This window comes from Podarcis bocagei, assembly GCF_964188305.1.
Source record: "Podarcis bocagei genome assembly, chromosome: 3".
Classification (NCBI taxonomy): Eukaryota; Metazoa; Chordata; class Lepidosauria; order Squamata; family Lacertidae; genus Podarcis; species Podarcis bocagei.
The window spans coordinates 47,146,003-47,169,087 of record NC_138127.1 but is presented as its reverse complement, the minus strand read 5'-3'; the positions used below and the strand labels follow the sequence as shown (position 1 = coordinate 47,169,087).

At 40.5% G+C, this 23,085-nt stretch overlaps 1 protein-coding gene across 4 annotated transcripts in view; it reads right to left on the bottom strand.

The window, feature by feature from the left end:
* PDE7B (phosphodiesterase 7B) overlaps nt 1-23,085 on the bottom strand; it is a 166,565-nt gene that overhangs the window by 8,177 nt on the left and 135,303 nt on the right. For all 4 annotated transcript variants that reach the window (XM_081187895.1, XM_081187896.1, XM_081187893.1 and 1 more), the window contains 8 exons: nt 21,809-21,892; nt 16,227-16,378; nt 13,579-13,642; nt 11,969-12,064; nt 10,511-10,611; nt 8,327-8,458; nt 4,814-4,905; nt 2,865-3,009 (listed from right to left, as the gene is read on the bottom strand). In XM_081187895.1, coding sequence (XP_081044021.1) covers nt 2,865-3,009; nt 4,814-4,905; nt 8,327-8,458; nt 10,511-10,611; nt 11,969-12,064; nt 13,579-13,642; nt 16,227-16,378; nt 21,809-21,892 — 866 coding nt within the window. The remainder of the gene's footprint in view (nt 1-2,864; nt 3,010-4,813; nt 4,906-8,326; nt 8,459-10,510; nt 10,612-11,968; nt 12,065-13,578; nt 13,643-16,226; nt 16,379-21,808; nt 21,893-23,085) is intronic.

Sequence of the window (23,085 nt, the reverse complement as noted above, 5' to 3'; positions counted from 1 at the left end):
ATGTTTCCAGTCATCCCATGACCCTGCACATGAGAATTATTATGTTTCCATCAGCAGGACCACTAATTTTTGAGAAGCCTGGTTCCTGAAATTTGGTACTTGTTTGTGTTCAAGTGCTGAGAGAATCTCTTTGGAAAGCAAACTATGAATGCCAAAGTTTATGCTGTATGAATCTTAGAGAGGAAAGGTAATAGAAAATCCAACAGAAAAGATATAGGTGAAACCCCCACCCCTCACTGTGAATCTTGTAGGCAGCTTAGCAGATTGGAGAGAACCAAGGCATTCAAGTACTCCCCCACCCCACCCCAGCAACCAACATTGTTTATGATGCTCATTGCTAGAATAGTTAAACCTCAGCCATGTGTAACCAGAACCAGCATCACTTCTCAGCAGCCCCTTTATCTCCCTCTACCATTTTTTGTACAGTGGTACCTCGGGTTAAGAACTTAATTTGTTCCAGAGGTCCGTTCTTAACCTGAGGTACCACTTTAGCCTCCGCTGTGCCACAACCATGCAATTTCTGTTCTCATCCTGAAACAAAGTTCTTAACCCAAGGTACTACTTCTGGGTTAGCGGAGTCTGTAACCTGAAGCATTTGTAACCCGAGGTACCACTGTACTCTACAGAAAAATATGTATGTTTAATTTCTTCCATCTCAGTTACTATTGTGATTTTTTATATGGAAGTGTATAATACAGTGGCTGGGTTATATGTGCCCCACAGAACACAACCTCAGTGGTCTCACTCAATCTAACTAGCCTAGGAATGCTTCCAGATGGAGGGCTTCTAGCACTGCCAAATTATTGCTCTTCTGTTGGAAGGCACAAGTTGATATGTCATTCACTGTCCATGTTTCCAGAGGTGTGGCACTTGTTTGGTGTCAGCATCTTGCTATGTTCTGCCTACAGCATGATGGGCCATAGACCAGTGGGAAGTATTGTCCCCTCCCCTTTACTGACTCCACATAGTCACCACATACTTTCTCTTGCCTTTTGTCACCATTTCAGCACCCAGTTTTGAACTGGTGTGCATGCACTTTTTTTTTCATGGCCAGTTTCGATATTCCACGATAATACAATTGCATAACTTAAAAGAGTGCAATCCAGTGCAAGAGGATCATAGCCTTACTTTCAAGGAAACATTGCTGTGTTTGGTTTCTAGGTCCTTCCTTTTTCTTCACAACCCAGCTAGCAATTTAATGTTTGCCTTTTCTAGGCAGTTTGGCAACTAGAATTTTGTTACATTGTAATTGTGCTCTTCATATACCAAAAAACTTAAAAGCGCAGCAATTTAATTAGGGCGTTTTTAAAGAAAAGGGGCTATGCAAGGACATTACAGCCATCTTCTCTCAACCAAGCAATGCATCCCTTAGTTCCCTTTCTGTCCCAGGCATTCTAAAAAAAACCTTGCTAACAGAGGATTCCTTGCAACCAGAGAAACTGCTCTTTGTAATTAAGGGGCCAAACAGTTGTGCAGTTGTAAAAATAGGAAGTAATTAATTAGGCTGAGCCTTAAAAGAAGTCAGAAAAGTAACACCGGGAATCTTTTACACTACAGTGATGTTCAATAGTTGCTGTTCTGCTGCCCTCTTTCCCTGTTGTCTCCTCTAATGTTTCGAAACCGATGCCTGCTTGTTTAAATGGCTTTCAAAAAACAAAAAGCCAACACTGGTGAGAGCTTTGCTAGCTTTTACTTGGGTGTACCAATAAAAATGCACGAACTGTAGCACAATTGTGTTCTGATCTTTTAAAATCGTGTAAAAAACAAAACAAAAAAACAGCACTTTCAGCCTGAGACAAGAGGACTGAAGCCATACAAGATTCCATCTGGAACACACCTATTACGTTTATTCAAAAGTAAACCCTGCTGTTTTCAATGGAACACCCCCCCCCCAAGCTCCAGGCAAATAGCTAAGGAGAGAGAATTCCCCTTATCTGCAGTGCAGGACATGAAATGGCTTTGCAGCCAGAAATGTAATGGCATCTCTAGCATATCATTTAGCTTCCCAGAATCAACTCCCATTGTGCCTCAGTTTTACTTTTTTCCTGTCTGCAACTGCAGAAGGAATGTGCTGCTATTCCACTCCTTTCATCATAGATTTTTTGGGAGATAGGTAAAATGACAGAAGTAGTGCTGGGAAATATAGGAAGGTTACAGGATGATGACTGCATTGTTTAGCCCTTTTGTTAAACACGAGTAAACAGGGTATATCACTTGCACAATAAATGCCTCCTCTGGGAGCAGCTTAGGTAAACCAGAATACAGTGGTGCCTCGCAAGACGAAATTAATCCGTTCCGCGAGTCTCTTCGTCTTGCGGTTTTTTCGTCTTGCGAAGCACGGCTATTAGTGGCTTAGCGGCTATTAGTGGCTTAGCGGCTATTAACGGCTTAGCGGCTATTAACGGCTTAGCGGCTTTAAGAAAAAGGAAACAAACTCGCAAGAACTCGCAAGACGTTTCGTCTTGCAAAGCAAGCCCATAGGGAAATTCGTCTTGCGGAATGACTCAAAAAATGGAAAACTCTTTCGTCTTGCGCGTTTTTCGTCTTGCGAGGCATTCGTCTTGCGAGGTACCACTGTACCCCAAACGCTACACATGTTCACCAGCACTTGTTGCCCCTATATCAATCTTGATGTAACTATATGGCGAGGAAAGCTCTGCTCCATAAGTAGCAGGAGAGAAGTGCTATGCTGTTCCCTGTTCTGCATGTGTATTACAAAAGGACCCAACATACGAGTGTTTGACAGTTTGTCAAGCCATTCCACACATTGAATGTATGAATACAAACACACACACACACACACACACACACACACACACGGATTATGTGTTCACAGAAAGAGGTAGGAAAATCTTTACATTTACCTGAAGCATAAAATGCCTATCAGGAGCATCCTCCATTTTCAAATCCTGATTTTTGAGATGAGCTTTCAACCGGATCAGAAATTCGTTCTGCCTGTTGATGTCTGTTGCCAAGATCAGGGAGCCCAGCTGCTGTTCAATATCATGCCTGTAGTTTAAAAAGTGTGTTTTGAGCAAGGCATTATTAATACCTCTTCATATCATCTCTCCTATCTTCTGGTGTTTGGGGATGCCAATTGTTGTAGCAATCCTTATTTAGCGCATCCAGTTTAATGCACCATTGCTGAGCTCACATTGGTATACTTCTTCACAATTATGCTCCAAATGTTTTCTCCCCACTCCCAGAAGCAAACACTCTGAACTGGTTTAGCAACTATCAACACATGACCACTAACTGCATCCTGGTAATTGGTTAGAATTGCTCAATTACTTGGCTCTCTCGTCATAACAAGCTCAAATAGCAAGTGGTGAAGGAAAATGTATTGCTTTCCAGAGAAGCTTTTTGAGGCTTTATGGTAGTGATGGCCAAACTTGGCCCTCCAGCTGTTTTGGGACTACAACTCCCATCATCCCTAGCTAACAGGACCAGTGGTCAGGGATGATGGGAGTTGTAGTCCCAAAACAGCCAGAGGGCCAAGTTTGGCCATCACTGCTTTATGCTGACTTTATTTGCAGCGGGATGTTTTATATTGCCCTGGTCCAAGATAGAAGGTTCCTATTCATGTATACCTCAGGTGGTTATTGTTATTGATTTTTTATTGAATTTATATACAGTGGTACCTCGGGTTAAGTACTTAATTCGTTCTGGAGGTCCGTTCTTAACCTGAAACTGTTCTTAACCTGAAGCACCACTTTAGCTAATGGGGCCTCCCGCTGCTGCCGTGCCGCCGGAGCACGATTTCTGTTCTCATCCTGAAGCAAAGTTCTTAACCTGAAGCAATATTTCTGGGTTAGCAGAGTCTGTAACTTGAAGCGTATGTAACCTGAAGCGTATGTAACCCGAGGTACCACTGTACTGCCCTATACCCAAAGGTTAAATGGAATGTAAACAAAATAAGGTAAGCCGGTATTTTTCTCTTTGGTCTGTCTTATCTGCTGTTACTTTAGTCAGACAATTAACTGTGACATTATTTTGTCCATGAAAAATAGAAGGATGGGAGATTTTTTTTTATCCACAATTCCTCCCCCCTACCAAAATTTGTTCCCATTTCTAAAAGTATATTTCATAAAATGACTTAGTAGCACAGTGAATTGATTAAGGCAGAGTCCAAAGACTGAATATTGGCACGTTCAGCTCAAATGTATGAGGAAAATCAAGCTATTCTAGTGGGTGTGAGCAGCACAAAATTACCTTGCAAAATGACTTTGGGGTCAGAGGTGGCAGCATATTTCTCCTTTAATGTGCTTTGCTGTCTCTTCAGCAGCAGCAGAGCTGCTTGTGTTGACTACTGAGTGGTGGCTGTTTCCCCCCAGAATGCCCTGACTTGCAGTTCAAGAACATTATTTAGAAATGTTCAACGCACAAAAGAGCACCTACAAGGGATGTGTGGTGGTGATGGCCCCAGAATAATAAATTTCTGGGTAATTTTGAGAAAATACAATAGCAGTCACTGATTCTCTCTCTCTCTCACACACACACACCTGAAATTTGCCAAACACTCCCTTCCATCACTGCAATTGTTGAAATGGGAACCATGTTTCATCTCAGATATAAAATTTGTGTGTGTGTGTTTCAGCTGAACCCTAGAATGCATGCAATACCTGTCAAACTGGGCAATTTTAATGTTGTAATTTTACTTTTTTCAGACCGCTATCCCTAAAATGTGTATTTTCTTTCATTCACATCAATACTCTGCATACCTCCCTGTATGCAGGGGAGTTATGAAGTTGTCAAAGTCAAAATTTTCTGGAAAATACCATGTTTCTTAAGTTTCCTAGTAGATGGTGCTTACCTCTCTTCTGTTGGCAGATGTGCAAGCAGCCTTGACTCTCGAAGCATGCCTATTGTAGATCTCCAGTGATGATTTTCTAATACAGAGACATTCTGGAGGAGGAAACAAATAACCAAAAAGATTCTCAGCCCTATGAAGTCCATGTGCATGGAGGAACAGGCATCAGTGCATGTTTCCCTAACTGAATGGGAAACTGCACAGACCAATGGTTGCTGCATGAATTATTCCCCGGTCCTATTCACCAGTCAGGACTACATCGCTCCAATTACACACTTGAACCATTGTACATCAGTTGTTTGGAATGAAATGGGTAGCAGAGCTCTCTCAGCTTTACCAGTGTAACAGCATCATGAGTCCTCAACTAACTAATGTAATTCCCTTATGCGTGTGTTAATTTTGTATGTTCTGGTGCTGCTATGATTAACACTGACTGTACCTCGTGATCTATAATGACAAGGCAGGAAAGCAGGAAGAAAACAAGAGCTCATGTTTTCATTTGTAATTGCCTATGAAAGTTGGAGGCAAAGTCTGCGCGATAACGAGGCGTTTTTCATAGTGGGAACTGTGGTTCCAAGGTCCTTGTCATCATTGTTCAAAGCTCCCCTGCTGTCCTTGTGGCATCGGGGGCTCAAATCAGAACTTTGGGAAGCAAATTATGGTACTTGGTACATGCTGTTCCCATCTGGAAATCTCCGGTCACAAAAGGCAGCTTTGTCATGCATAAATGATGGAATGTACTAGAAATAACACATTTTCTTCTGGAATTATTCATGCAACAACCTTATTCCTGTATGCGCTCACATTTAGTGGTGTCTAATGTTTGACATGAATGCTGCTTTTTCATTATTTGCAACTAGCATTTTTGCACACATCAACATGCATCAGTAAATGACTGACAGGCTGTTATGCCAAAATGTGTAAGAAGAACCATTGACTAGGCATGTGAGTGCTAAGGGGGGTTGGATTTTTTTAAAAAAGTAATTTAAACATGTTTTGGAACTTTTAAAATAAAGTAGATGCTGCTCCTTGTGTATGTGATAGTGATATAGGGGGCACTGTTCCAATGTCATGCTACATTTTAAAGCATGCTGTTCTAACAGGCTTGAAACAAACATCAGGCTTATATTTTTACACACTGTATCCACACATGTACTTTCAAAGCACACCTGAAATTGCCCTTACATGTGGTATTTTACTACAGCTCTTCACATACTTTGAGATACTGCAACCAGGAGGCATTCAGCCACATACCAGAAAATTAGGCTTGTGCAATTGGGTTAAAGCACTCTGGCACAGCAAATCCACTTTAAAAAACCACCTGACTTTTTGCAGTTAGGAAAGTGATGGGGAAATGAAGTAAAAAGTGTGGGATAATGATTAACAGGAAGACTTATAACCACTATGCAAACAAATCATGTTGAAATTTGTAAACTACTTGGAGGTGTGGTTTTTTAAAAAATAATCAAGCTGTATCTAAATTGTATGGAATAAATAAATAAAATTGGGATGAATGTTCATTGTCATATAACCACCCTGCAAACAAGTTGGACTGAATGTTCAATAAAAACCAGACCTGCATAAGCTTTGTGAAAGCAAATCAGGATGAGTATTTAATTAAAAAATATTGTCTTGAGGAGCCTTACAGTAACGAATGCCTCAGATATGCCTCCACAATTATATTGAACACTCTAAACCAACAAATGTAAAAAATAAAATAAAAAAATGGAGGTAATTTTGTCTGAATCTTGCTTTGTTACAAGATTAAGGTTTCTTGCTTGCTTTATAATTTGTAAATTGGTTTGTTGAGCCCGTCTTCTGATGGAACTATGATATTGCTCTCTAGATTCTTTCTTTTGAAGTTAGCATGATGTGGGTTTCCTAAAATAGGATGCCCTCTGAGATGTGGTTGTTCATGTGAGGATGAGGACACTTGGAAAATATACTTATGAAGATTCCTGACATAGCAGTTTATCTGTATGTCTATGTGATTATATGCAACATTTTGGTTTATCTGTGAAGACTGTACAGTTCTCAAAGAATACTCTGCATTTATTTCATAGGATAATAATGTTCCTCAGAGTTTTCTTTTCCTCCTGTCCAGAACCCCTGACATTTGGAGGAGTCTGGAGCAGTGCCCCAGATCATCACAGTGGTATATCTATGTTTGGCTATGGCTTGTCAAAACAGAGCAAGCTGAGTTAGTCACAGGATATCTCAGCATCCTTCTGTCATAGCCTTGGCTCTCATAGCCCTGTCTGTTGCTTTATCTTAGTGTAGAAGGACAGTCTGGCCTGTTACACAACTGACATCTCCAGGGAGAAAGTATAGATGGTAGTGAGAGCCGAAGAGAATCTCTCTCTCTCTCTCTCCTCCATCCCCAATTAGTTCAATAGAAAACCAGGATTCCCCAGAGAGCTGGTTACAGACTCAATCGCACTAATCTAGTTCACCAGAAACAAGCAGAGCACAAGTGAGAGTGGCCAGTGAATTAGGTAGTATAAAATACAACCTGTACTAGCATAATAAATCCTAAGGTTCTCTGACCACAGTTACTCATTTCAGATACAAAAGCAACTGCTTGCTGTGGGCAACTTCTCACATTCTTTTTTGAAGACATGGGTGCAGGCTTTGGAAATCCCCTCCGTGCACACTGTACTTTATGTTTTGAGGATGAGAGTTGAAACTTTCCAATTTCTTAAGAATATCTACGAAAAGGCCAACTGCTTCTCTTCAGCCCCACCTCCCAGTCACTACTGCCTACTTTAAATCAGGAAGGGGTTCTGTGGGATGCCAGAGGGCACACTATATTGTCATTTAGGTAACCTGTGCCAAACAGGTAACTCATCCACCATATAATAAGTGGAGAGGGTGGGGGAGCACAGGGAACAAAGATTTAGCTAGTTACTAGTAAAGCAGTGCATCTGTGTGAAACAGCTCTTCATTTTGAACTGGGGTCTTCTCTGAAAAGTCTGGCTTTGGGTAGGATTCCACAGAAATACAGAATAGCACTGAATGTTGCAATGGGAATATAACTTAAAAAAAAAAAAAGTTTATAGCACCCGAGATAAGTTTGAAAGTGTGAGGGGAAGTTTTCCAGTGTCTGCATAGCTCTACTTTTCTCCCCAAGACCAAAAAACCCAAAAATGTATTATGCAAAACAGGAAAAATTATACAAATCAGTTTAATTTTCACGAGTTACCAAGTTCAGCTGTTCTACTCACAAAAGTTGGGTTGCCTAGATGCCAAAACTCAACTTGAAAAAGAAAAGGAATGAGCAGCATATAGACAGCCCTGGATATAATGATGTCTGATTATTTGTGATGGTGAATAGAACATTTGTTTGTATAAGGGAGAAGAATTGTGAAGGATTCGTATCCAGAGTTTACATGACTCCTTCCTAAGATAGAAAACCTAACGTTGCAATTGTAGTGCTGCAATATCAAATGCAGCTAAGCTATAATAAAAATCTAAAATTGTACTTGTATAACTTTTGAGACATAAGTACATTCTCACCTGGTATAAACTGGCAAGATGGTGTTTCGTTTTTATCAAAAATGGTTGGTTTACTCCTGGATGATCTACATCATGTGCTGCAGCAGCTAGTAATCCAAGCATGATGTCCAGAGGTGTGAGGAAGTTGGCAAGCTGCAACCATGCAAAAAAATCAAGGTTAAATGAAATATGAGAGTTGTTGCTCACCATTCACAGTTAAGTGAACTCATGCCCATAAAACTGTTTAACTTTTATGACAATGCAGAGTAAGTTCACTATGTAGCTCATTTGCATGACACTGATGAGGTCATAAAGGCTCTTGAGTTTATATTACAACTCCACATTATTGACTTTTGCAGCAGTACACTTGGAGTGCTTCCAGACTTCTGCTATATTTGAGTGGGATTTAGTCACATACTAGCAAATCCAGTTATGCAATTACCATATTTTTTGCACCATAACACTCACTTTTTTCCTCCTAGAAAGTAAGGGGAAATGTCTGTGCGTGTTATGGAGCGAATGCCTGCAGGTGGCGGGGGGATCTGCTGCAGTCGTGAGCAGAGGATCCATGGTTCCCCTTCCTTCCCTTCTCCATGGTTACAAAGCATGGATCCACATGGATCCTCAGGATTTTTGCATTGGTCTACTCCAAACTCACTGTCAGATCACATGTCTGTGGCCACAGCATGAACCACAAAAATCATACATCCACTGCTTTGTTTAGAATATTTTTTTCCTTGTTTTCCTCCTCTAAAAACTATGTGCGTGTTATGGTCTGGTGCGTGTTATAGAGCGAAAAATACGGTAAGTTGATGTGGCATTCTAGCACAAAGAAACCCCCTTCTTATAAAAATAAAAACCAGACCTTTTGCATAAAAGTGACAAGAAAAAGCCCTGGGAAATGTGGGATACCATTTGCTCAATGCAACATTTTACAACCTCCCTACAAACAAATCTGAATGCATGCTCAATAGGTAGCTGACAGTGTCTAACGTCACAAACTTTGTGTAAACAAATCAGGATGAATGCCTGGAAGTGACCTCAGTTGAAACAAATGGTTGAGGTGCCAGCAATCAAAACAATGTTCAAATGGGGAGGTGGATGTTACGTGTAAATACCTTTTGAAAATCTGCCAAAGGATAATGCAGATACAAGTGATACCAGCCAAACCTCATGCACTACTGCCACAATGACAGATATTAATGGTGAGTAAAAGTAGTGCATTGTAAAAAAGCATTATTTTAGCAAATCTCAAAAGTCAGTGTAGCACCCTTTGATTTATGACGGGGGGGAGGGCAGATCCAGCTGTTCTGTTGCTGGCTGGCATTCATGAATAATGTAGCTGTGAATAGCTTAACTGAGGGCTCTAAACAAATGGAAAAGGTGCTGCATAAGCAGAGTACATACCTACAGACATATTCATCAGCTGTTCTATTGATTTGGTGACACTGGATTTAAGATTGCCTTATAGGTCCTTCAGGGACGTGGGTGGCGCTGTGGGTAAAAGCCTCAGTGCCTAAGGCTTGCCGATCAAAAGGTCGGCGGTTCGAATCCCCGCGGCGGGGTGCGCTCCCGTTGCTCGGTCCCAGCGCCTGCTAACCTAGCAGTTTGAAAGCACCCCCGGGTGCAAGTAGATAAATAGGGACCGCTTACTGGCGGGAAGGTAAACGGTGTTTCCGTGTGCTGCGCTGGCTCGCCAGATGCAGCTTTGTCACGCTGGCCACGTGACCCGGAAGTGTCTCCGGACAGCGCTAGCCCCCGGCCTCTTAAGTGAGATGGGTGCACAACCCTAGAGTCTGGCAAGACTGGCCCGTATGGGCAGGGGTACCTTTACCTTTATAGGTCCTTCATATGTTCCAAGCAAAGGATATGCATGTCTAAGATACTTTGGGTGGTAGTCAGCTATCTTTTACTCAGTGTGGACCCACTGAAACCCCCTCCCCTTGCAGCTTTCTTCATTTGAGCTTCATAATTTCTGTGTGTTTGTGTAATTTTGTTGTCATTTTTAAACAACTAAGAAACCGTTGCTGATCAGCAGATCTGCCAGTAGATCCCAATCTTCACAGCAACTCAGTCAATCCACAAGCAAAAAGCCCCCAATATACATCTTGAGGAATGTATTTGTCTTTCATTAGTAGAATGGTGTCAGTATTTCCTATTGAGAAATTATCTTAACAATTCTTAGGAGGGAAGGAGTTTGGTTACCTTGGGCTCCTTTAGGTAGCAGTGCATAGCTTGGGTGACATCAGCAGCATGAACAGCATTGTGGTATGGGTTTTGACTATGGTAATCTTCTTGCACCATAACTAGAAGTGAAAGAAGATAAACAATTGGTATAGCCCTTAACAGTGCTAGAAGGCAAAGGGTTAAAGTGTCACTTATATTTTGAAGCATTCAGAAGTCGAGACCAACCAAAATGTCACAAAATAGTGAGCAAGCTCTTGAGTCCAAGAGCTTCATCAGGCTGGATGTTAAGCAAACCAGAAGGGGGAGATGTTAAGCAGGAGTGGAAGTGAGAGGAAAGCTGGTTTGGCACTGAATTCATAATGCCTACATTGGTCAAAAGTTCATTTTTGTTGCATAGGCAGAATGGCTAAGGGTCTAGGGATTGTCATGCAGAGTGCCAGCACTTCAGAATTTACCACTACACCACTGACTCTTACCCCAAAACATGATCATTCTCTGAATATGTGATTAAAATATGTTTGGTCATATTGAAACTTTGGATTTATGTCTTGAATTCAACCCACTGAAGCTCTTTCTTAAAAAGAACCCAGTGGCTTGGCACTCTTACAAGACTGTCCCTTGGTGGAAGAAAAACGCACCCCTATGCTAGAAAAGCTTTGCCAGACTTTTAAAGGCTTTGAAGCCTATTTTATAAATCACCCTTTATTGTTCTCCATGAAAGCATGGATTCAGAAGAAAAATAAATAGTATTTGTGGAGGACAGGAGGAGAATCTATGATTGCATAATTATATAAGCTTGCTTTTCTATATGAATATTAATATCTTGGTACCTATCTGGAAATGGCCTCAAAATATGGTCCTCCAAAATCACCCCTGCACTAAGGCAGAGACCCTATATTCTGAATCTGGATTATCACTTAAAAACAACAACAATTTAGCATTTTAAGATTTTAAGATTCTCTAGATAATATGTTTATTCCAGTTCTGGAATGGGTCAACTTTCCAACTTTACAGCTCTCCCCACTCCCATTATCATAAGAAATGAGAATTGTACAGGTTTGCTGCTGAAGCCGAGCCTTCCATGTAACTGTTCAATTTCAACTTACCAAAGACTGATAAAGGAAATGTCACACTAACCCACACTAAAGAAGAACATATTATACCAAGCAGAGGGCCTTCTCGGTAGTGGCGCCCGCCCTGTAGAATGCCCTCCCATCAGATGTCAAGGAAATAAGCAGTTATCCTATTTTTAAAAGACATCTGAAGGCAGCCCTGTTTAGGGCAGTTTTTAATACTTAATGCTGTATTGTTTTTAACACTCAATTGGGAGCTGCCCAGAGTGGCTGGGGAAACTCAGCCAGATGGGCAGGCTATAAATAATAAATTTATTATTATTATTATTATTATTATTATTATTATTATTATTATTATTATTATTACTACTACTACTACTAAAGAGAGGGAAGAAGTACTTACCTAAGAATCTGTGTAATGTAACCATGTCTAACTGAAAATGGTGGATAAGCCCATGTACGTTGAAGAGGTGGCACAGCAAGGTTACAAGGCTGTTTCCTGAGGGAACAGACAGACGTGCATTAACTGGATGAAAAAAAACCCATACAGTGGTACCTCGGGTTAAGAACTTAATTCGTTCTGGAGGTCTGTTTTAGCTAATAGGGCCTCCCACTGCCGCTGCACCACCGCCATGCGATTTCTGTTCTCATCCTGAAGCAAAGTTCTTAACCCAAGGTACTATTTCTGGGTTAGCGGAGTCTGTAACCTGAAGCGTCTATAACCTGAGGTATCACTGTATTTAGCAACCTTGTTAATTGTGTTACTGTCTTGCCCCGCTAGTGCTGTGCATGGATATGCAAGTTATTAGAATCATAAAATTATAGAGTTGGAAGGGCCCTGAGGGTGATTTCACTTAAATGCAGCCTTCTATAATTCATAATGGCTTTGCTGGGGACCCAGAAATGCAGGCTCCATAAGCCTGAAAACCTTCCTTCTGCTTCTCAGTTATGTTAACGCATAGACTCATGTTACCCCAATGGCAAGAAAATCCCTCTCGTAATGGTATTTTCAGAAGCGTCCCCCAAAATAAGGTCCATAGGACTGGAGGGGGCATAGCTTGGTGGGTAATCTAAATGGCTTGCACAAACAAGATCCCCTGTTCATATCCTACCATCTCCAGTTAAAGACAGTGAGACTGCTGGTGGCGGTACTGGCTTGTGGTCCCACAATGTGCCTGTAGGGTAGATAGCAATTTTGTGCAAACAGTTTGGTGTGGTGAACTGTCTTGTATTCTCATTCAAAATTCCAAGGGGTTGTCTTCAACTACAGCCTTCTCAGAGTAAACCCATTAAAATTAATGAACCAAAGTCAGTAGTATCCATTAATGTAAATGGGTCTACGCTGAGTAGAACTAGCACTGAATATCCTCCTACATGTCTAAAAGTTCTGCAAATTCTGGAAACTAAAATGAATGGTTGCTATTTAAATTGCTCTGCTTCAAGAGCTAGGAGGAGATAATAGCATATATTTTTTTTTCAACCAAATAACATTGAAAAACAATTCCCAAGAAAATTGCATTGTAGTTTTCTTAAATTATTTGCAAGACAAATTCTGGGTTATAGCAGAAAATGGTCTGGATATGTTTTTTGTGTTGTTGTTTTTAAAAAAAACAAGATCTAGGCGATTGAGGGAAATGAGTATTTCTATGCTTCAAGGATGCCAGGAATAATGGTGTCAATAGCCAAATCTCTACTGCCTTTTGACATCTCTTCAGCATACATATATATTGTCAGCCTTTTCCCACAACCATGGGAGCTAGAAACTGGGCTCTTGAAAATGGATTGCATTTTTTCAGAAGTTTGCACATGCCACCAGATTCTGTATGGAACAGATTCTGCAATACATGATGATGTGACTGCAGCTATGCACACTTCTAAACCCTTCCCTTCATTTAGGAAAACTGACACATAGGTAAAAACTACAGCAATAAAAGATTTAAGGATGATGGAGAAACCTAAAGGCAATGATTAAGAATCAAAAATGTTCTCTGAAAGGTATTTTATGCAACTTACCATTTGTCAAGCGGTCAAACAGGAAAATGTCAAAATCCCACATTCCCACTTTGGATAGCATATACTGGGAATATAAAAATAAAAGGCAGAATGACTATGTACAAACTAAGTATTAACAGATTTACATGAAAACCAGTACTTTATAAATTATGGGGCTCATTGTTTCTAGGAAACTGCACACCCTGATTTAAGAGATGTGGAAGTGGGCTGAATTTGTACAGTGGTAATGGAAATGCACTCTATATATGTTCAGAAGTAACCATGCCTTTTCACATGCTCTGGATATGAGCTCACAAATTATTATTTACTTTCCTATCTTTGCCCTGGCCTTTGACACCTGAGATATGTGCTTTCAGGACCCACCCTGGTCCTGTGATTGTAATCTGTTTTAACTGCATTTTGAATTTGAATTTGTTGTAACCTGTCCCGGGTGAAGGGCAGGTGATATATTTAATAGCAACAACAAGGATAACAATAAATAATTAGATTTAATAATAATAAATCTGAAATAATGGTACTAATTTAAGAAAAAATAATATATTAGAAATAATTTAGTACATAAAATTGTACTCTTTGGTACATTTATGACATTTGAAATTGTAAGTACCTTGTTTTAATTAAGTGATAGTTCAAATGTAGCCAGTTTTAGAGAGGAACCTGCATAGCGAACACTGCCATCCTATATATGTCTAATCCAAAAGTCTCAGAAGCAAGCCCAAAAGGAGACTTACTCTTGGCTGATTGTGCATAAGATTGCAGTCTAAGACACCTACGTATAGCTTAGTATTTGTCAGTTGGGAAAACAGCACTGTAAACAAAACTAGGTTTTTATATGGAAAGCTTCTTATCGGAACTCACATTATTGGGGGCAGGGAGGAACTCAGAAAATGGGGGTGGGGAACCTATGGCCCTCCATTCATTTCTGGATTATTGCTCTCTTCATCCTTGATGGGAGCTGGAGTCTGACACTATCTGGATGGCCATAGTTTCACATCCTGGCTGTAGTGTAATTAACAACAATTTAGAAAATCAGCAAGACCATCTAATCTACCTGCAAACAAATCAGGACGAATGCTCAATAAACAGGTCCTCTAGAAGCACCCATAGAAACCATAGAAAATTAGCTATGCTGAACTTGCTTTCTTTTTATCCCATTCCATCCAAGCAGATTATATATCCTTCAAATAAGTTCTTAGCATAGCTCTAAATATATTTCTCTAAAAAGAACCGGCATCTTAAAGAACCACAGCTTCTGCTTTCCACTTTCAGCTTCACAGACTTCAGAAATTTATTTATTTCATATATATTTTACATACTGCTTAACGCTAGAACCGTCTCTAAGTGGTTTAGAAAGAGAAATTGAAGGTTTGCCCAAGACTGAAATGAGCTTCTCAACACTGTACCCTCCAACATTTCAGACAAAAACAGGGACACATTTGCAAAACCTCAACTGGTTGAAGCTTCCTGACAGAAGAATGTAAGAAGAGCTTGCTGGATCAGCCCAATGACCCATCTACTCCAGACTCCTCTTCTCACAGTGGCCAAGCACTGTGGCCTGCATGGAAACCCACAAGCAGGATTTGAGCACGAGAGCATTGCTCCTTCCTGTGGTTTCCAGCAACCGGTATCCATTGCTGCACTGCTGCCTCCAGCTGAAAGTATGCTTTGCTGAAACCTACTTTTAACCCTTATGAAAAGTTTGTTTGCTGAAATGCCTGCTCTCAGCTGTATTAACTTGCACTGCAAGACCTGGTCCAGTGCTGTTTTAGAAACCATGAAGGCAGGGGGAGCACATCCCATTTTGCCACTTGAGGCAAACTAGGAGGTGCCACCTTTCCCTGCCCTTCCGTTCCCATACCTGTTGCGCCACTGGCACTCCTCCTTTGCACGCCCTTCTGCTTCTGCAATTTGGGGTGAGGTCTCACCTAAATCAAGCACGATCTTGCACACTCACAAATCTTGCGCGATTACAGCTGAAATCAGTGGCGCTTCCACGGAGGCAGTGGGGCATCCATGGGGCTGCTGCCTGAAGCATCCACAGCAGTCTGCCTAATGGCAGAGCCAGCTCTGCTTGAAGGTATGGCTTCTTTTCACAGAATCACAGAGTCGGAAGGGACCAGGAGGATGATGAAAGATATACTAGAATCAGGGTAGCCAACATGGTGTCCTCCAGAGTCACACACTGGAGACTCTAGAGTTCTACAACTTGAAACATTCATAACTTGCAACATTCATAACATTCACTAGAGTTCTACAACTTGCAACATTCATAACTATTGACCATGCTGGCTAGGGCTGATAAGAGTTGTAGACCAACAACATATTGACCGCACCATGTTGACTACCCGTGTGCTACAACACACTTGGGTCATTTCCCCTCCCTCAGCAGTCCCCAAACCCTACCACACATTGTTCAGGAGAGGCTTCTGACCCACCAGAGAGGCATTTAAGGGTTGCAAGTGGTTACAGGGGGAGGAGGGGGTAGAAACATTCTTTCCATGAACTTCCTTATGTTAAATTATCTCAGGATCCAATTCCACATATCTAACATTCCTTCATGTTGAATTCAAGTGAATCTTCAGCCGATCTCTTTGTTACATTTAGAACAATAAGTCTTTAGTAGGGAGTTTGTTGAAGATGCCTCTTACCCTTGCTTGCCCAAGGTAGCCTTCATCCAGCAAGTACAGCGAAGCCTGTGGTACGATTCCACGCAGTAGCCTGGATGCATGGAAGTATCTCTGGAAGCTCAACAGTCTTTTTACCTTTTTCTTTGTTCCAATTTCCCCTGAGTAAATGGTATCTGTGGAAAAATGACAGGTACAAAGATCTTCACTAAACGAATAAGCAGGAATTCAGTGAAGGCCAGATTTTGACTATGCTGAAAATGCAAAAGTACTAGGATCGTGGGGTTTTCTCTTCCAAACAGATATATTTCTGCCACTATATTCTACTCTCCCAAGGGCAACAAGAAAACAAATTATAATCTGTCAAAGATATGGAGCATCAAAGCATGGATGCTTTAACATGTTCTACTGGAAAAACAAATATAAGGATAAAGTGAATTATTTAAGTGGGTTTTTCAGTGAAAAACAAAAAAGCAATGTGATTCAGAACACCTTGGACTTGCAACCAGCATGAATATTTGATAGAACAATGTTCTAGGGAATGCTGAGTAAACCATGCTGAGGGGAGCACTGGAAGATAGAAACAAAGCCAAATTTCAAACAGAATGAAACATCTGCAGTCATAACAGAAGTGTGAAAAATATCCTTAAAAATGCATGTTATATTTAAATAATGTAATGGTGGCACTGACTAAACACACATGACCAGATGGTATCTGGTACAAGATGCTCCATGATAATGTACAATTCATTATATTTTCATGTCTCCCAACTTACCTTACATAGGCAATGTTCAGGTTGGGGCAATTGTCTTGGGCCTCGTACATGGAGGCACCCAAAGAAACCAAGACAAACTTGGTTATGTAAGCTACCCGCCATTTACTGGGTCTGACTTCAAAAAGACACATCTTCTCTTATTGTCCCTTTGTTTGGCCTCCCCTCCTCTCTCAGACTGCCAGGAATGAAGCGGCTTGATCCAGACAGTCTGAGAGACCAGTTCCCAAAGAATCTGCAACCAATTGTTTCTAACAGAGGCTGTGTGCATATTACTGACTTAAAATATAATGAGGTTATCTCTACCCTGGCTGTGTTTCAAACCACTTTCGTATTTATCAGTATGGTTTGATGTATTTCAAAGTCACCTATGTTGTAATATTCATTTACTGACTCACACTTGAGTGCATGAAAGGGTTAGCCTGCCCTGAGCTCAAGTTGCCAGTGTAGGTGAAGTTACTAGGCTCCCAGTAGCCTTTGCTTCCTCCCCTCTCTTTTCTTTCTCCTGCTTCCCTCTCTGTTACAAGAGAGAAAACAATCTCTTCCAAACCTCTCTCTTCAACAAGCCACTGTCTGTCCATACAAGTGGAGGAGAGGGTGTGTTTATGTCTTCATCATATGACTTAACAGTTTCAAATCAGACTGAAGCTGGTATAGGGGGAAATGCATCAAGGTGCAGTATTTCCCAAACTACAGGATAGATATGGATTGTGGCTAATGTTCTGTGTTCACAGTCCATTGGTGGGAGCATGCTGGGTGTGGAGTTAATGGAAGCAGGCATACAGCCTGACTTGTGCTTATTGGCCAGCAGTTGCCTCTGCTTGTGAGCTTTCTCTCTGAACAAGAAGTATGCTCCAAGCTTTCCAATCCAGTTCAGAAATTCCACTGAAAATTAGACAAAGACCCAATGACCACTATTAGAGAAGCCACTGTGTTTCTAGTCAACCACTGGACAGGAATTTATTCCACTGAATGAACAGAAAACCTACTAAATTCAGTAGGGAAACCATCAAAATTAGCAACATTGTACTGGCCAAATTGGTTGATACCTGACAACACATTAACTGCTGAATCTGCAAACAGATTAAGGTAAAGTACTGCAAACTTAGGTTTAGTTCCACTGACTCTAGAGGGGCAGCAAATCATTCTGCAAATGCAATTGTATGATAGAACTGCATTGTGTCGCAGTAATAAATCTGACAATCAACCATCTAAAGAATTATCAGATTGAGTGTCTTAACCTAGCTTCCTAAATCTTATCTGTAGTTTTATAGTAAGATACATTTCAAAGTGTAAAATTATGGCTGATTACAGAGTAAGTGAAAGGAAATAGCCATTCTTTCCCCCCGTTCCTCCTTAAGGAAAATGAACATAACCTGCAATAACAGAAAACCCTGTTTTTCATTTATCATCTTAATAGTTCATCCACTTTGTTCTCTCTCTTCCTTGTGTCAGCTGGAAAATCTCAATGTTATCATCAGAACACCCTTTCCTTAGAACAGAAGGTCAGGTAACAAATTAAGCAACTCACCGCTATATATATATATATATATATGTGTGTGTGTGTGTGTGTGTGTGTGTGTGTGTGTGTGTGTAAGTCATATATGAAAAAGGATCAAGTAACTAGTCAGATTCTTGTACAAATATTGTCCAAGTAATATAAATTTTTTTTATGGAACTAGAAAAACAATCCTTTATTGTGTTTGCAAGTTAACACTGGGACATTATTTTAGTGAATAAAAATATCTCAACAAGTTGATTTGGTTTTCTCAAAAAAAAAAAAAAAGGAAGGGAAGGGAAGAGTCTAACCTACTTTCAGTAATGGTTTCAACTAATTAAAATGCTGCTGAGAATTTGAAAAACATAGATATTTTCACCATAACTGAAGTCCTTTAAGAATCCTACATGAGGATTCCATAACTATGTCCTGTTTCATGGTATTCCAGCTTTACTTGTGCATCTTCTAAGCTAAAAGTATCATCAAATACTTTAATAAATGTCTAATCAGAACTAAGCCTGATTAAATTTTATGAGACTTACTGCTTCTACACCATACTTATAAAGCTCATTTCATTTCCCAAAGAATCCTGAGAACTTGTTAAGGAATCTTGGAATTGTATACTACAGTATCCAGGATCCTATTTGGGCATGAGGAAAGAAATGAGCTTTAAATGGATGGTGCATACACAGCCTTGCAGCCTAACTTAAGCAAATGAAATGATTCAAGTTATTGGGTTTGAAAATAAAATGCCATTTTACTAGTATTTGATTTGAACACACACACCAAGAAATCCAAAAGGTATGCTGGAGTTTTTGTTGATATTCTTTTTATGGTGTTCATGAGTGGGTGAGCTGAAAAAATCTCAAGCCCCATCTAGATGGGTCTGATACCAGTATTTCTGTGCTTTCAAAACCTGTAAGTCACATATGCAGTGCCCTTCAGCCTGTTTGATTCTTTACTAAGTCCACCTTGGTAGGCACCAGTCTGACACAGGCTGAAATTTCTATGGTGAGAATGGGGATGACGGGGAGAGAAAATGTCTGCCTTTCCCCAGGGCACTTTCCCCTCTCCAGCTGTGCATTAGTGCCTGGCAGGGATTTCAAGAAACTGGTATCTGAGTGCACCAGACACTACATTTGAGCACTATGATATTGGTTTGGAACACAGTATCAACTTACATGGGAGTTACCTTCTGGTGATCACACCTAAAGCCAAAACTGCATATACAGTAGTCAAAGCACTGGGTTCAGTGGCAGCTGGGATGTCCAAAATATTACCCCCCCCCAGATGTCTGCCCTCTTTCTTCCCCACTTTCATTTTTTTTTTTAATTGCTAAGTGCATAAAGTTAAATGCTTGGAGGTTACAGACTTACTGTAGTCTGTTCTGCCAAACTTGGGGGGGGGGGGGGAGAGAGCGAGCGTGCTCTAAAGTAGACAGATGAGCCACAAGTCAAGTTCAAAGTATACAGTTCACTATACTTGAGCCAGGGTTAACTAAAGACATTTCGGGACTTGAAGCAAAATCTCCAAGTGGTGTCTCCCCCAAGCCCCAAACTAACTTCTATGAAGGAAGAAAGTTCTGAGAATGAAAATATAACCCAAGAATACTAATTGTACTTGTATAGTTGTTGGTCAAAGGAAATCTGCATCCTAGTGTTAATATTTTTAGATATGAAAGTGACTTTCACTGGAATTTGCCCTAATGAACAATAAGAGATGTAGGTCGCATTATCAATCACTTATAGGTATTAATAATGAAGTATATTAATACGGTTCATAGTCCCTTTCTTGGGCTGCACTTTTAGGTGCTTAATAACAAATTCCCCAAAGAATTTTTAGTTCTTGCTTATGTATTTGGTGTTTTTATCTTGCATTTGTATGTTGTGAACCTCATTGAGATCTATGGAAGAAGGGTGGTATAAGCAAGCAAGCAAGCAAGCAAACAAACAAACAAACAAACAAACAAACAAACAAGGGAAAGCACCCCCCCCCCAGTTCTCTGGGATTCACACACACACACCCCGCCACTGTACCACATGGAATTCCCCCTTGTTCTTAATTAAGGCAATCAAGAAATATGTGCTGCATCAGTCATTGACAGATTGCATCCTAATATAATGAAAGCCAATTTTAATCACCACACATGAGTCACTGAAAAGATTTGGTTCAGTGATTCACTGAGCAACTTAGTCAATCGGAGGATTAAATTATTGCTGCCTTACCAGGAGAATCTGTTTGGAAATCCAAGCTGGGCTAAGCTCCAGTAAAATGGGGGGAAAGGATGCAATAAACATCTGATAACAGAAGCGCTATAAATAAATGTGGAATTTACCCTTCATACTATACAGATTACCTATTCTTCTACAGATGGCCATGTTTAATTACACACACACATCAGAACTCTCACTTTGAGAGAATTGAGGGGTTTACAGAATTGTGACATGGTTTGTACACTGAAATGTGCTAGAGATTCATTAATAAATGCAGGTTAAAGGCACAGTTCAGATGAAGGAAAGCATTTTAAGTTATGTTCAATAGGATTTTAGAGTGCTTAACTGTGGCTTGATTGTGGCCCATACCACAAGCAAAAATTCCACCAAGTGAAAGGAACATTGAGCTAAAACCATAAATCTTCATGAGTTGCAAAATTCAGGATTACACATTTTAGAAAACTCCCAGGCCTCAAAGAAAACAAGCCCCACCTGAAATCCCAAGTGGAAATAGCACACCTGATCCTGCACGTTATGCAGGTACAGGATTCTTCATGTCTGGCTTCCTATTTGACACATAAGAAAGACAGAGGGGAAAGTCCCTAGGATACTTTCTAAGAGCTCATCCACCACATCTGCTTGTCCTGTGCCTAGAAAGCATGGGTCCAAGCAGTCTCCCCCTTGCCCCACTCTTTTCTCAGGGAAAACCCACTCTTTAGCTCTAAACTGGAACAAATGGCAACCCACAGAAAACCTGATTGCCATTTGCTCTGATTGAGTGCTAGAGAGCAGTTTTCCCTGGGGGGAAGCTGTGGGACAAAAGGAAATGTGATTAAATAGATTTTCCATATGTGCCTCCGATTTTATTTCTTCAACAGCAGGCATGGTAGTGTGTATTGGTTGGTTCTCTTATCTGTCCATGAATTCCAGCCTCTGGGAACATCCAGAACTGCGTAAGCAGTTTTCACCTGATGCTGCAGCTAAGGTAACATAATTTATGAATGTGGAATTTAATTTATGACTTTGATAATAATTATTAGACTTGTGGTATAACAAGTTAAATAATGCATTTTTAAAAAACCCTCTGCCCACAAATCCACTTTCCGATAAGTGGTCACTTACTGTTGAGAAGGCGGAAGTCTATGAATGGGTAGGAACCACGTCGCTCAGAGAGAACCCCTGTCTGACCTCTCAGCCGTGCATCTCCTGCAAAACATGATTATTCAGCCAAGATTAGAGACACATTTTCTTCCAAGAGAATGTTGAGATACCTTATTAAGCCACGAGATTAATGGTAGCAAAGGAAAATGTCTACGAAGCCAAGTTTAATTTGATATAGTAAACTGGGGGGGGGGGTGGGTCTCTTCTCAGCTCAGGCTCTGTATTTCCTTGTGGTTAGCCATCCAGTTAAAAGTAAAAAAAGTCAAAGTAATGAAGTCTACAGCCATCTGGGCACATTTGATGTTCCTATGCTGTCCTAGTGCTCGTGGAATCTGCACTGATCTTCTCTTGGAGGGTGAGAGGAGGAAGTGGCCAGTGAACTATAATATGGCTGCAGACACCTTATAAGCTTAAAATACAGGTCATTCCTTTTCTCAATTTGGACTGAAGTTGGTTTGGGGGGGGGAAACTCATCAGATTGGTATTTTGTATGGATAGATACAGAATAGGTATGTATTCTGTGTTACATTGTGTGTACACAGCTTCTCAGAATAGCAGAGGGAGTACTGGATGCAGAGTAAACAAGAATGTGTACACAGCCTAAGACACACACATCCTTTATGCTAACGGGTTTTTCAGCACACTCACAAGAAACAAGTCTTTTGCAAGTTTCATGTAAGTTAATGGAAATTGGGCAATAGCTAATTGACAATACAGTGACAGAGTCCAAGAAATGTGAGTCATTTCCTTCTTATGGAGTAATTCAAGACTTCCATATCCCTGGAAATCCATATTTGTATCTGTATCTGGTTAGCAAAACAAGCACATACTGGAAACAATTTTAGTAGTCCTCGCCTATAGGTATTGACTCTTGCTCATTGATTACTTCGTCAAAAATAGTGAACATATCAATTGATTTCATGTATCTCTAGGCTGATTTGAAATGTCTAATCTTTATTTAATTAAAAATACTTGGGGTGAAATAGTGTAAAATTATCATTGAAGATCTGTAAGCAAGAGCATATACAGTGGTACCTCGGGTTATATACGCTTCAGGTTACAGACGCTTCAGGTTACAGACTCCACTAACCCAGAAAGAGTACCTCGGGTTAAGAACTTTGCTTCAGGATGAGAACAGAAATCGTGCGGCAGTAGTGGGAGGCCCCATGAGCTAAAGTGGTGTCTCAGGTTAAGAACAGTTTCAGGTTAAGAATGGACCTCCGGAACGAATTAAGTAC